A 15,696-nucleotide genomic window follows, 5' to 3' on the forward strand; every position below is an offset into this window, starting at 1 on the left:
TTAAATCACTGAAGTTTTGGTTTGGGAGTCATGGCCAGAACACACAGGTGTTTGGGTCTTTAATGGAGTGTTTTGCCCAGGTATTCAAAAATATGTTTATCTTGCTGGGCAGCGTGCTACAGAGAAAATACAAAAACCACTGAGAGAGAGAGAGAGAGAGAGAGAAAACAATACAACAGACAAAAAGGCACCAGACAGAAGTCAAGCCAAGAACACACACAAAAAGAATGAAACACTTGGATAGAAGTAGATTTTGCTAGAGACAAGTATAATGTGTAGTTAAACTGTGGAACTCACTGCCACAAGGTGCAGTGGTGGCCACCAACTTTGATGACTTTAAAAAAGTATTGGACAAATTCATGGAGGAGAAGGCTATCAATGGCTACTAGTCATGATGGCTATGCTCTGCCTTCCCGGCTGGAAGCAGTGAGACTTCTGTGCTACACCCTCCCCTAGTTCAAATAAAGAAACTCAGAAGTTCTCTCCTACCTGTTGTTCCAGGAGTGAATTTCAGTATATTAGCACTCTACCGTATTTCTCTCAGTACTGGCTCCAAGGTATGAAGGTGAGATTGATGGTATTTATTTGTTTGCCATGCTGAGTTCCTCCTGGTTTTTCTTCAAGGACCTGAGAGGGGATTCAATTCTCACAACTATGCTATGGAACAGGTGAGGCGAAGAGAGAAAGAGAGAATGTGGCTTGTTCTAGGTTACTCCATGAGCTTTGTGGCTAAGTGAAGATTTGAACCCACGTCTCCTCAAACACCCTCTTTATCAATCCATTGCACCAGCCCTTCAAGGTGTTCCCGAATTTACACAAACAAACTGAAGCCATTTCTGAAATCGACTCAGCTACAGATTCACATTTTGCATTGTTGTTGTCATTGCTGTTTTTGCTTCAGATGACATGTGCACTTGAAAAGCACTCTTATGGGTCTGAAAAGAAATCCGACCCCCTCTTGAACTTTTACTTTTACTAGAGAACAATGTAGGAAAATAAAGGTAACCAAGGCAGGCACTATTCATAAACTTGTGAATTATTATGCAAGGGATGTTTTTTGATAACCGCTACCACTTTCTCTGCACGTAGCTATTTTCATCATTTCTCTCCTGGGGCAGCTTGTCCAGTTGCTTACAAACTCATTGCATTTGTATACATGCAATGCTTATGCACACACGGCTGGAATCCAAGAATTAATCTTGCTACACTAAATTAATTCCACCTTTGTTTTGAGCAGTTTGGATCAAACAACTTGTTTTAGTCTCCTGTTTTCTCCCAATGCTGCTGCAACCACCCAACATCTTCTGTCTATTTGCTGCTGAATCTGATGCTTACGGAGTATTATTATTATTTATTTTGCTAGAGGCCAGTCTGGTGCTGGTGCTCCAAATCTGAAGCCAAAGAAAAATGCTTTAACAAGACAGGCGAGCAGTAGTCTCCTGAGCATATTGGCTCCCAAGAACCTGAACACTGGCCCCCACCCCCCCGCAGGCAACCTGTTCATTGAGCCTCCATCCTGATTTGCTGGCACAAAGCTTAAACAGAAGTTAGGCTCAGGCCAATTTTTATTGAGCATTCATTGTGATTTGTGTGCAAGGATGTTAGATGACAATGAGCATTCATCCTGACTTGCTTGCAAGGTGTTTTATATGTCTTCCCATTAATCCTTCATGTGTTCCACACTTTTCACTTTCGTAACTGCAAAAAGTTTTTTTGGGGGGGTTTGTTTGTTTGTTTTAAAAGGGGACTGCAGGGTAGGATTTGTTGCACCAGGGTGACAAATCCATTTTATCAACTTCAACTGTGCAAATCTAAAGTTGCAGCCTGTACTTTGCATCCCTCCTTCAAACTACCGACCAAGTACAGTACTACCTTGGTACTGGTAGGTAAAATAATGGGAAGGAAGAGGTGTGGTTTTTATTTTGTTTTAAAGGATGCTTGGGAGGTACCTTCACAGTCTTTTGATTTCTGGCTGGCATTGTAAGCCTACTTGATTGGAAACAAATTCCATCAAAATCCCTGAGACTTGAGCAACTCTGGTTAAGACAAGGCACTATGCCCACAACGCCATAGTCATCCAGGATATTTAGAATTACAATCTTATGCATTTATGCTCTGGTACTAACTGCACAAGTATGTATGCTTCTGTTGGCTCAGAAGTGAATTCCACTTGGGTCAATTTAGCCTTCCCCTAAACAAGTACGTGTAAGCTGGTTGCCTAAATTCTTCCCATAAGTCCTGTCAGCGTTTCTTACTGTGTTTGGCTTGGCCTACCTCCAGATGTGCTCTAGCTTCACACCAAGATCACACTGGTTCGTCTGCCTGGCTTCTGCAAAGATCATAAAAACAGCTTGGGAATAATCTAACCAGAAGGTTGAAGGGCCAGCGATCATTCTGAAAGCATTCATGCTTGCATAGTCGCTGTCACTGAGAAGCTGGTGCCTGGGTTTCTTGTTTTGTTTTAAAATCTGACTTCTAAACAAGCTAAACGGTTAAGGTTTTTGCCTCTCTTCTGCCAGCCCTTTTTGCACCAGGGTCAGTGAACAGGTTCCTAGTTGTGACATCTCTTCTTAGCACTCCAAATCCATGCTTCATCAGAAGTGAAATTATTTCTTCCCTTACAGAGGAGAGGGATAGTTTTGAAATCCTGATGTTTGCTTTTTTTGTATTAGAATCAATCCCTCCCCTCTCGCCAAAATTAGATCCCTTTCTCTCTGTCTTTGAAGGGGGGAAAGTATTGGCTGTTTCACACCACCCTCACAAGTTGTAAATCTTCTAAGGATTTCTGGTATCATGTGGTATGCCATCACATCATGGCAAATGCAGAATCAGAGCAACAGATCACAAATTAGCATAGCAGCGATTCAGAAGTATTGCATGCTGCTCTGATATTTTATGATACAGAAATTGCAAAGCCTTCCAAATTGGTTTTTTGTGCATGAGTGTATTCCATAACATGTCTTTGACACAACAATAGTGCAATAATAATAATAATAATAATAATAATAATAATAATAATAATAATAAATTTTATTTATATCCCGCCCTCCCCAGCCGAAGCCAGGCTCACGGCGGCTAACAACAATAAAACAGTACAAAAGTACAGTATAAATGGATGGATTTACACTGGACCGTCCACACATCATTTTGCTCTATTATTTGTTCTAAGATGCTTCCCCAACACTGCGTCATTATTGCTGTCTTGAGGGACGAAAAGTAAACCAAGACATTTGTGGTACAAAGAAAAATTGTGGGATTTCAGTAGGCTATTATGGGGATATACACTAATTAGAAATGGAACAGTATTTCCACTTTGAAATTTTGTAGCCACAGAAAGTATTGAAAGCAAGAACATATATAACCACCCCAATACCATCACGAGCACAAATCATAATGAATGCACAATAAAAATCATATCTGAGGGGCTCTAAATAGATAGTGTAAGCATATACCTTACATATTGCTTTTTTTAATTTTTAAGGGGGGAAGAGCTAATATCTAGGGGCCTGAATCTGCCTTTACTTTTCACCAAGCAATTCAACTAAGTAGTTGTCCTGGCAGAAGCAAGCACAATGAGTTCTGCTCGCGCATCAGGACTTTTCTCGCTCTTCCCCTCATCCTCCCCAAATCGTATTGGGAGAATTGAGAAAACTCCTAGAACAGTATACAGTGGGGGGAAAAGGGAGGTCATTTTGTCTGGCAAGCTTGCACTGACGGAACAATCACCTTAGCGCAACTTGTTGAACTGTATATCTAGTCGAGTTAACTTTGAAAAACAGAGGTGTAAACTTGCCTGGAGGCCACAGTCTTTGACCTGGAGCCTCTGTGCTCCCTAATCCCAAATATACAGAGGCTGGCTGTGGCTTCATAGTTTGTAGTGGAGGCAAATGCATTCTGTACATGCTCTGAGGCATAAGAACCTCTTTAAGGTTACCAGATCTTTTTCAATGAATCTGGGGACACTTTTCAACTTCAATGGATTTTGTATGGGGACTGGTTTGTAAATCCGGAGACTATCCCCAGGAAACGGGGACGTCTGGTAACCTTACTTTAGATATTAAGGAGAAAATGTGGTACACCCTTAAGTGTTGAGATTCCTGCATTGCAGTGGGTTGGACTAGATGACCCTCATGGTCCCTTCCAGCTCTGCAGTAATATGATTCTAACTGTTCCATTTGAAGCTTCAGGGGGCGGGTCAAGTCAGTGGCGTAGCGTGGGGGGTGCCAGGGGTGCCGGCCGCACCGGGCGCAACATCTGGGGGGGCGCAAGTCCAGAGGGAAGGGACAAGTTCCTTCCTCCGCCGGGCTCCCCGCCGCCACCGCCAGCTTTGCGCCCTAGCGCGCGTGCGCGCGCCGCCGCCGCCACTGCGGCAGCGCTCCACTCACTGCTCGCAGGAGGAGCAGCCGCTGCAGCAGCGCCGACACCGCCACCAACGCCTGGCCGGGCACGGGCAGCCTCCACACACCCCCGCCGCCGCCATCCCCTCGGCCCAGCCACAGGCGGCGGCTGCTTCTGCCGACTGGGAGGGAGGAGCCAAACCCTCCGAGAGGAAGCCGGCCGGCGGGCGGGCGAGGGTCTCCCGGCGGAAGGGGGCGCCGCTGGCTCCGGCTCTCAGTGCAAGCCTCAGCCGCGGGGGGACGGCGGGCGAGGACGGAGCGCGGCTGGAAGCCCCCGGACCAGGCTGGGGGGAGGAGAGGCGCTCGCCAAGCCCGGATCTGGAGCGCCTCGGAGCGCCCAAGGAGAGGAGAGGGCGGGGAGGCGCCCGAGGGGAGGGGGCTTCGGCTGCCTCGGCCCGCGGGGGCTCCGCAAATAATAAATTTAATAAATTCCTGCTGAGCCTTAAGGGGGGGTCCTTGGTTCCTTCACTCGCCCCCAGCCCCAATGGCGTAGCGTGGAGGGGTGCAGGGGGGCCGGCCGCAACATCTGGGGGGGGCGCGCTCACATTCGAGTGCTAAAGCCAGGGGTTAGGGGGCGCAAATTACTTGCCTTGCCCCGGGTGCTGACAACCCATGCTACGCCACTGGGTCAAGTTCTAACATATCAAAATCTCCCTGCATTTGCAAAGCATTTCAGGATAAAGGCCAAGCTTAGTACCTTCTCTAGTGTGCTAGCTTTCCAAGTAACCCGCTAGCTTGACACGAGGCAGTTTCAAACAACTCCACTTGTATCCATTCAGAGATTGTCATTGTTCCATGAGAAGACTACCACGTGCCATCCCTCGGCACTTAAATCCACTCACAAGGTCTGCCGGAGAAACAAGGGCACGATATTAAAAGAAAGCAATTATAGCATAATTCCTTTTTTTTCCCCCCCTTCCTGGGCTTTTGCTTTGCTTTTGCTTAATGGCTTTAGAACAGTCATTCAGGAGTAGCCTTGAGGTCATGCCTTTCTCCGTCTGGCAACAAAGAGTTATGGAAAATAACTTTTATAAGAAGGAAAGAATGTTCTCAACCATTCCCCCCCCCCCAAAGGGTGCCTCAGAATTGGACCCACGCAGACTGCAAATATATGGAGCAGGGTTCGCCTTCCCTCCTCCTAGCCAAGGAGAGAAGCTAATGTTTCAGAGGGGGCAGGGTAAAGAATACAAAGACGTCATAATCGTAACAGCAACATTTATTTCACCAAGCGTACAGTGGGACTGATGTTTTAAAAAGCAACAACAACTACAGGCCCATTGAGTTCTCTAGACCAGTATCCTGTTTCTAACAGGAGTAGCTAAATACTTCTATAAGAACATGAAAGAGCCAAACTTCTGTTGGTTCCCAGGATGGAGGTAGGTAGAAGTGGCCTCTGCTCTGCTCTTCACTACAGGTGTTTGAGCATAGTTTATTTTTCAGAAATATACTAGTGCATCTGCCAAAACTGTACCATGTGAAGCTGCCCTAGGCTTGGACTCTATGGATTATTCCATGGTCCAGGGACTCCTTTGCTGCCTATGTGTTTAACAAAATGCAGTTACACAACATACGATGTGACAGAATGCCCTGTCTAGCTTGGTCCTCAAATGCTGAGGTTTGAGTTTTAATATATACAGTCGTATTTTGGTGGTCGAACGCCCTGGAATTCGGACGTTTTGGCTTCCGAATGCGCAAACCCGGAAGTGATTATTCCGGTTTGCAAACGTTCTTTGGGAACCCGAATGTATGACGGGGCTTCTGCAGCTTCTGATTGGCTGCAGGAGCTTCATGCAGCCAATCATAAGCTGCAATTTGGTTTTCGAATGTTTTGGAAGTAGAACGGACTTCCGGAACGGATTCCGTTCAACTTCCAAGGTACGGCTGTACATCCGTAATGCAAAGGGAGAAGGAGATTGTCAGAGGGGATCTTAACTGTTGCAAGGCTCAAGCCCCCTTTCAGTCTATTCTTGGGTTACAATGGGGTGTTCATCATTGCTAAAACTAATAATCTGGGAGACTTCAGCTGCCATCCTAAGCACATCTGCCACCCTCTTTGTGTGTGACTTCACACATGCACTGAACATATGTAGAGGAGAGCTGGACCCCGCTACCCTGGCTGCACCCTCCCAACATCCAAATGTTGAGCTGGGCATAGCCATAAGGAGCACCTACATGCATGCACCCTTAAACTCTTTTTACCTTTCTTGGTCAGTGTGCAGATGTAGATAGGGCTGGAGGTGGGGCAGGGCTAGCCATGCACAGCCCCACCTTCCTCCAGCATAGACCTGGCAACGTGTACAAAGGAGGCTTAGCTCTCAAGCAGATATGTTTAGGGCAGGAGAGTCAGGATGGACACACAATTTGGGTGCAGGCCAACTGAGCATCTTCTACTTTCTCTTTTCCCTTGCCGTCCCTAGTTCTGGACACGGCAGGCCAAGAAGAATTCAGCGCAATGAGGGAGCAGTACATGAGAACGGGGGATGGATTCCTCATAGTCTACTCAGTCACAGATAAAGCCAGCTTCGAGCATGTGGACAGGTTCCACCAGCTCATCCTCCGAGTCAAAGACAGGTGAGTGCATTTGAGCAGCAAGTACTCTGAACTCCCATGGATTCTTTTGAGGAGTAAAAATGTCGGAGCCCTCCCTCGAGAGACTTAACTTTTTTGTATGGCTCTCGACTGAGTGGACATTGAATTGATTTGCATCCTTACCTCCTACATTTTTTATGACTTTATATTTTTATGACCCATCCTTTAACCCATTAGTTATATTTAAAATATCTGCATGTTGCCAGAATATTTAAAATATCTGCATGTTGCCCTATGGAGATTTTTTAATGAACAGCATTGGTGTTTCTGATGTAGTCATTCAAAACCAGATTTTCTCTAGCCCGGGTCTCTTGTAACAATAAGATGTCATACCCAGTTATAAAATCTTTGAAAGGGACATCCTCAGTTTTATGCTGCCAGCCTGTGTGTAAAGTATGCTTGTTCACCTGTTACATTGAACACAGATACATTTGGGGGTGTGGCAGAGCTGCTGGAGGGAGCAAGGGAGAGAAATGTTCCCTTCAGTGAGTTTCCTTAAGTTGCCTTTGAATCCAAATTCCCCAGTCTCCCAGCAGGGACATGCCTCATCCCACATAGTTCAGGAGTGCCTACTCACCCTCCAGATAAGCTTTTGGGGGGTTACGGGTGACTGCAAATGCAGGGAGGAAGAATGGAAACTATTTCCTCCTTGAATGTAAATTGTCGTCCCAGCATCCAATCCACTGACTTGTCCTATTTTCTGTGGATTGCTTTTATGTGTACCACTTAGAAATTTTAATAATTAAGCGGTATATAAACATCATCAATAAATAACATTTATAACTTGAGCAGTCAGTCCATACATTCAGCTCCTAGTTGCTGACAATGACCAAGAAGAGTAATTAAGCAGTGTCCTTGCATGTGTGAACCAGGCCAAAGCTCAGATTTCTAGACTGGTTTTAGGTGTCCACTGCAAGTACATTTGCTATTAACATTTGCTATTTAATGCACCAGCAAAAGAAAAGCCTTGGTAGATCACCATGGCATTCATTCATGATTTGAATCAAGCTCTGTTCTTCAGTTAAGCAGCAAGTGCTTTCGTTTGTGGTTTCTGTCTTCTTCAGGTACTAGAAATAATGTGACCCCCAAGAAGCAGGGAGTTTTTGTACTGATGTTCTCTCTTGATTCACTTCTTCCAGGGAATCTTTTCCAATGATTCTGGTGGCCAACAAAGTAGACTTAATGCATTTGCGGAAAATCACCCGGGAGCAAGGAAAGGAAATGGCAGCAAAGCACAATGTAAGTATTTTGGTTTCTTTCCATGATGTTTTCTTTGACCATTCAGTGACCTGTAAGAGCCTATGGCCTATTGGAAGTACATAGGTTATAGTGGGCAAAAAACCCACTATATTTTGTATGACTAGGTTGACTGTTTGCATGCACATGTGCCCATTTGTACACCAAACCCACCAAGTATCTGTCTTTTCTGGAATATATGAATATATTTATTTCAGAAATTTCTATGGTGTCTTCAAAAATTTCCACAAGGTGGCTTAAAAAAAATAAGGTACAGTTGTACCTCGGGTTACAAATGCCTCAGGTTACAGACTCCTCTAACCCAGAAGTAGTACCTCGGGTTAAAAACTTTACCTCAGGAAATCGCTTGCCAGCAGCTCGGCAGCAGCAGGAGGCCCCATTAGCTAAAGTGGTACCTCAGGTTAAGAATGGTTTCAGGTTAAGAACGGACCTCCGGAACGAATTAAGTTCATAACCAGAGGTACCACTGCACTATAAAGACATTGTATGTATTCTAAAAATTTACTATCATTGCTTGGGCTACATCAGCAGCAAATTTCTATATTTCATATGAATGCTTTTGAATATCCCTTTTCCATGGTCTTCTGTTCTGCTATGTGCTACTGTATTTTATTTGATTATGTTGTGACCCACACTGGGATGTTACAGGATGAAGTGTGGTTTAAAAATGAAGTAGTAATAATAATATGGATCTCCTTGTAAGTACATATGTATTTTGCAGACAACCATTCCTTCTCCCCAGGAAACTCTGGGAACTGTAATTTTGAGAGGGATGGCAAAGCTCTCTCCAAACTACCCATTCCCAAGTTTCTTTACATGAGACTATGTCAGTTAAACTGGTATAAAACTGATGCAAGGTTATAGTGCAACTATGCCACTAGAGAGCACCTTTGTCAAGTCATTTTCTGCCATGGAATAGTGTACAAAATGTAGCAGAAGAAACCCTGGAACATATAACCCACCCTCTTCTTGTCCTCATTATCAAGTATCAGTGTGACAAGCTCTATTTGTGAACAGCTCTTTAATCTTTCTGAGCTTCTAGTTATTCAAACTGTCTTCAGGCAGATTGGGGAAATAAAAATGAAACTCTATATTTGGTACAAGCCACCTTCCTTCTTTGTTATAATGGAATCCCTACTGTGTAATCAAATGTTTTCTTTCTCGAGAATCTTTACATAAAACCATTTCCCCAATAATATACATATTTAAGAGTTACTGGGCCTTTATTTTCCAGATTCCATATATAGAAACCAGTGCAAAGGATCCCCCATTGAATGTTGACAAAGCCTTCCATGATCTTGTTCGAGTAATCAGGTGAGCCATCATCCTGTTGAGTTGGCCAAATACTGACATGGTTTGCAAGGGTTTAATGAATCTATCATCCACATGCTAGAAGCAAGAGCTAGTTCATATCTGACTGCCAGTTTTAATATAATGCAAGGTTTACATATATATTTCAGCACACAAATGACCATCTTGGTAGCATAATACTTATCCCAGATCAGTTGTGGAACCATTTGTTCTATCACAGATGGTCCACATGATCAACTCAAATGGCCCATGTGAGCTTGGTCAGCCTTGAGTTCTGATGACATGATGTCATCTAAGCTCAACATGCCCCTTCCAGCTCAGGCCATTGTATCACCTGATCCTTGAAGGTTGATGCCTTCTGAGATGGTCTATGGCGGTGACTTTCAAACTTTCTTCTCTTTGAAAACTGGGAGGGGAAAATTCTTTGCTAGGTAATTTGGGGCAGGTCCTAAGATCCATGCTTAGTGTTCATTGGGTATTATCCAATCATCTTAAGCCTCCAATCAAACTTACTTTGCTCCTGGAACATTCTTCTACAGCTGCACCCTGATCAGTAATGGTGGGCAAGGTGCCTTTCAAGGAAGAGGACTCTCTTATGCTGAAACCCTAGAGAAGTTTCAAATGAGCTCCAGGTTTTCTGAGAACCCTGCTTAGAACCACTAGCTCAGGGTAATTATCCATTTCTAAGACGAGAGGTGCTTAGCTCCAGTCTAGCCTGAAAGCCCTCGGACTGGGTATGGGTGCTTAGCTGGGGGAATGAGAAACCAGCTACGTAGTACAGCCCCTGAGAATGTTCTCTGGAATAGAAGAGACTCCTCATAACTGGAAATACCTCCTTTAAATCTCATATGAATCTCATATGCAACAGTGGCCCAATGTAACATGAACCCATATTCTGCCACATAGAAAATTAGGAAAGTCCAGTTGGCTTTTATGTAAACAAAAGTCTAAAATATGGCCTTAACGTGCCTCTCTTCTCAACTTTGCCACTTAGCTTGGAAGTTTCCATTACTCTTACTTGAATTACAGTGTCTGGTTTTCCTCTATATCTTATTTTGGCAAAAGTCCAAAAGCACTGGATGTCTTTGTCCATTTATTTAGCTGCCGCGTTGTTTTACTTGCCCATCGAGTGGAAAAAGCACTGCCAGTTCAAGTTGAGAACCCACTGTGGTGGAATGGATGAACCATCAATCTGTCCTGTCTAAACTGGGATTATATTTCCAGTTTGGCTGCAGATTTTCTTCAAGGGGGTTTGTTTGCTGAATTTCTACACAACCTGCCTACTAAAACTGCAATACTATAATGCTTACCTGAGTATAAGCCCCACTGAACTGGCATGAGTATGAATCTGCTGAAAAATAACTCCACCTGGAAAATGTGCTTCCATGGAAATGGTCACTTTTACTAGATTTCATGTACAAGAGATGCCTCTTGTGTGATGCCTCTCCCCTCCCCCTGCCTTAGTTGAGCTGAGGATATAGGCCTGCAGAAACGCTGCCATTATCATGGCCATTTTTCCAAGCAGTGTAGAGAAAAGGAGAAATACGTGGCGCTTCCTTCTTCCTTGCAGTCATATCTTTTGCTGATTTATGCCTGTTTCTCAGGAAAGCAGGTGCCACTACCCACTCATCCTAGATCATCTCCTTTGGCAGCAGAAATAGGGAGTGGGTGGTGAGGAGAAGTCGCTTTGGGAGGACAGATGCAAGCTGGAATTGTGCCATGTTGTTTTCAAATCATTTTCCTCATTAGTAAAGCTGGCACTGAGAAGAATCCCTCGGAGCTGAGCTGGTGCAGCCCCCGTGGTTTAAATCTTGCGTCAAGGACAGGCGCACTCACGGCACTGTGGCAAATTGGGCAACATCTGGTTCTGCCCAAAGAATCTTCATCATAAAGATGGCGAAGCATCTGGTTGCTCTGGTTTTCCATTTGCTAATTGCCTTCTAGGGGTCGGCAAAATTTTCAGCAGGGGGCCAGTCCACTGTCCCTCAGACTTTGTGGGGGGCTGGACTATATTGGGGGGGTGGGAATGAATGAATTACTATGCACACTAGGCAGGCCCCACAAATAACCCACAGGTGCATTTTAAAAGGACACATTCCATGCAAGAGCACACGGCAGGCCAAACAGTATTGTAGTTGATAGAAATTAAAATTATTATTTTTTCTTACCTGCACTGATGATCGTCATTGTTTGGATGGGGGGGTCTCCTGCTGCTGGCACCTCTTCCGCACTTTGGGGGTGGGATGGGAGCCCTCCCGCTAGCAGCGGAGGCCGAATTGCAGCAGCCGCAGCAGCAGCGGAGTGAGTTCTGAACTGCGGGATGGTCTCCAGAGGCCTTCCCACAGTCCAGAGCTTTCCCGCCAGCAGCGGAGGCCAGATCACCGCCACACAGCCAGCGGGGAGAGCTCTGGACTGCCCACAGGAGCACCAGGGCGGCGGCTGGAAGTTGAGTGGCGCGCAAGGGCTGGCTCTGCAGAGGGGCTGCTTAAAATGGTGCCCAGCCAGCTCAACCCAGCTCCCTTCCTCCTCTAGGCAGGGTGGGGAAAAGCCAGGAGGAGGGAGGGAGGAGGCGCCACCGTGGTGTGTGTGAGGGAGGGGGGCGAATGGCGCAGGGGGGGAATGGCGCAGCCCAAACAGAATCCCCACGGACAGTCTGCAAGCCAGATCCTGAAGGCAATTGGGCCTGATCCGGTCCTCGGGCCTTAGTTCTAGGGCATCACTGCTGTTGGAGTTGATCTGGTGGAGAATGGATCTATGATGCATTTTCATGAGGATCTTTAAAAAAAATGGCAAACTGCTGAAGAAATTAAGATTGAATCTAAGACTGGAATAATGGTAAACCAAGAGAGACCGAAATGGACAGATTCATCCATTCCTAACTTGTGAGTGAGAATGCCAGATTTACATTCATATAGTAAACCCGAAGCAAGCATCGCTTTTGATTCCCTTGTATGAAAATACCTGTGACAGTTCTGCCCCATTTTGCCACAATGCTGTGTGTGTTAATGTGTCTGATACAGAACTGAAAGCCTTCCTGTTTTACCATTCCACCTTTGTATTTTTACAGGTAGAATCCACACTACTTAACCCTTATACAATGATGGTACCTGCTTACCTTATTCCTTTGAATTCTGCTGCCACCATTAAATAAATTCTAAATACTCCCCTGTTCACATATCACTGCACACCCACACACAGTAGCTGAGGGCACTTCCAGAGGACCTGCTTATTGAGCAATCAGCTTGATTTGCTAGCAGGGAGATTAGGTGACATTGCGTCAAAGCAAGTATTATCCCACAATTTCCACTCCGTTTTCCCGACACTTTCTTTATTGCCAAAAGTCTGACATTCTGGGGAAGCAGGCGTGTTGCACAAGACTTCTCAGTCAACTATAACTTTGCAACAGGAATTTCTGCTGTGTGCTTGAATCCTACCCAAAATTAGTAACAGTCTGGGAGCACCCTAACAGACTGGGAGACTTAGAATCATAGAATTTTAGAGTTGGGAGGGACCCCAATGGTCATCTAGTCCAACCCCCTGCAATGCAGGAATCTCAGCTAAAGCATCCCTAACAGGTGGCCATCCAACCTCTGCTTAAAAACCTCCAAGGAAGGAGAGTCCACCACCTCTCGTGGGAGTCTGTTCCACTGCTGAACAGCTCTTACCATCAGAAAGTTTTTCCGAATGTTTAGTCTGAATCTCCTTTCTTGCAACTTGAAGCCATTGGTTGGAGTCCTACCCTCCAGAATTTTAAATTTTAATTTAAAATTCAAACAATTTATTAAAACTTGTTTAGAATGTCATATAACAGGCTTGTCTGCAAGTTAGGTGTTTAACGATACTTTGAAATTATCTTCAAAATAGGAGTTACTTCTAAAGAAATCTATTTCTTTGTCCTTTTTCCATTTGTTTGTTTTTACTAATACCCCTTTTGTTCACAGGCTTTCCAGAGGGCTTTAACCTAAAAGTCTTCCTTCTGGTTAGGGTTCTCTTACACACACACACACACACACACACACACACACCAAACTCACAAGACACAGTTACTAAAGAGGTGACTATGTGTCAGACAGTTTCTTTGCACACTGGCAACCCAAGATCACCTATACATTTTATTTCTCAGGCCTTGAGAGTAAACTGCAATTCTTTTCTTCTCATGCAGTTAACCAGTTACAAGCCAAACCATTTTTATAGCAGCACAACATAAACTTGCTTAACTTGGGCATCATAAGGGTTGCGTACACACTATTCAAAGCACATGTCCTCCCCGCCTCGAAGAATTCTTGTCATTCTGGTTTGCTTGGAGTTGCAACTCAGTAAACTACAGGGCCCATAATTCGTGGGGGGGGGGGGGGAGAGAGAATGTGCTTCAAATGAGCTTTAAAGGTATAGTGTGTATACAGCCAATATTTCTGCAAAAAAGGACTGGGAGCCTCCCAGCCCATATGTGAATGACGTTGTGCAGATTCATGGAATCAGAATGTGAGTGACCATTAATTCCATTCTGCACTGAAAATAAAATGCTATAAATATTATCTTCCTCATTTTCATTGTGACTCATAAGAAATTCTGCACATTCAATTGGAATTTCATAGGGATGATGTGGCACCTGTCACTAACATGCTCTGCTGTGTCCTTAAAGACAGGTAGCTGATTTTATCCAGTGAGGGGAAAACACGTTGACAAAGAAGTAAGTTCCATTAGGTCCAATAGGACATGCTTCCTAATAAGTATGTTTTAAATAGAAAGGTCGGTTGCAAACTTACGTAATAAGGAGAGCTGCTGTTCTTTGTTTATTTCTTTGCTTTCTGTGAAGCAATGCTGATTTGTAAGCCTCTCTCTTTCTTTGAATATCCCTGAAGCTGGCAGTCTCCCTAGCTGCCCAGCAGAGCAGTTTAAAAGGGCAACCTTTTCTTTTTAATGCTATGTTTTGCAGTGTCCTCAGCTCTGAGCTGGCCAAGTCACTTTGCACCCTATGTTGTGCATGACCCATTCCCCATCCATCCATGTAGCATTAGCTATAAAGTAAGATCCTTTCCCTCAGCTGTCTTCCTATCCATTAATCCAGGGGTGGCAAACTCCCAAGAGACGGTGATCTACTACAGAATTAAAAACTGGCAGTGATCTACCCCCTTTTGGAGGGTTCAGGGCAAAGATGTTGAGCTTTTTTTAGGGAGAAAGGGGGACAGCCACTCACCAACAGATCGCTGGGGAAACAAACAGCCTCGCTGAGTAAACTCCGTCTTCACTTCTGCAGAATTCTATTTTACGCTAAGGAAAGGGACCCGGCGATCAACCACGACCAACCAAAACCTCATGGGGATCTACCAGTAGACTGTGATCGACCTGTTGGGCATCCCTTCATTAATCCATCTCAAAATGGATTTCTGTGCTGCCTTCCCGTCTTCATTAACTGTAGACCTTTAACTGGAATGGGACATCTGGCATTTGTATATGTCCATTATGCCACACTGACCCATTCAGCCAGGAAAGAGAACCCAGCCTTGCCTTGCAGTTGTGTTCTCTAGGAAGCTCTGCTAGAATGGAGGCTTTATATGCCCACCAGCCCCAGTTTTGCACAGAGGAGGCAGCATAGACTCTGCTTCTCCAGCATACAAGCTTTTCAGTCATTGCAAGACTCTTCCGGCTTTTCCTGGCTGGCAGAGAAGGGATGTGAGAGAGAAGGAGGATTCAGTGGAAGGGAAAAGCTTGAGAAATGCTGCTGCTCTTGGTGTTACACCTAAACGACATGACACACACTTCAGAACCAGAGCCACAGCCATGCCACACCATAGTGACATTTTGTTCTGCCCTTTCAACAAAATTCTATACAGAAAATACTTACGTTGGCACCTTTCTGCATTCACTGATTTGTACCAAGTCCTATGGGAGGAAATGGCAAAGGTCTACCTTGAGCTGGAAATGGAGGGGGCTACAGATCAGCGACAGAGGGCATCCTTGGAATGGGTGAAGCAAAGAAACCTGTAGCCCTCCAGAGGCTGTTGAACTTCCATCAACTCCAGCCCAATGTTCAAGGATGAGGAGAGCAACATTCAGTGACTTGCAGGTTCCCCATCCTGGGGCCAAAGTCTCTTGTTCTTGAGACCAAGGCTGGGTAGAGGAGCCCATCTCTCAACTCACC

General features: G+C 44.9%; 1 protein-coding gene across 3 annotated transcripts in view; it reads left to right on the forward strand.

The window, feature by feature from the left end:
• The window catches only part of MRAS (muscle RAS oncogene homolog), a 43,953-nt gene that overhangs the window by 25,723 nt on the left and 2,534 nt on the right, over window positions 1-15,696 (forward strand). For all 3 annotated transcript variants that reach the window (XM_083755982.1, XM_083755984.1, XM_083755983.1), the window contains 3 exons: window positions 6,815-6,968; window positions 8,126-8,225; window positions 9,478-9,557. In XM_083755982.1, coding sequence (XP_083612108.1) covers window positions 6,815-6,968; window positions 8,126-8,225; window positions 9,478-9,557 — 334 coding nt within the window. The remainder of the gene's footprint in view (window positions 1-6,814; window positions 6,969-8,125; window positions 8,226-9,477; window positions 9,558-15,696) is intronic.

Source organism: Podarcis gaigeae (genome assembly GCF_964106915.1).
Source record: "Podarcis gaigeae genome assembly, chromosome: 1".
Taxonomy (NCBI): Eukaryota; Metazoa; Chordata; class Lepidosauria; order Squamata; family Lacertidae; genus Podarcis; species Podarcis gaigeae.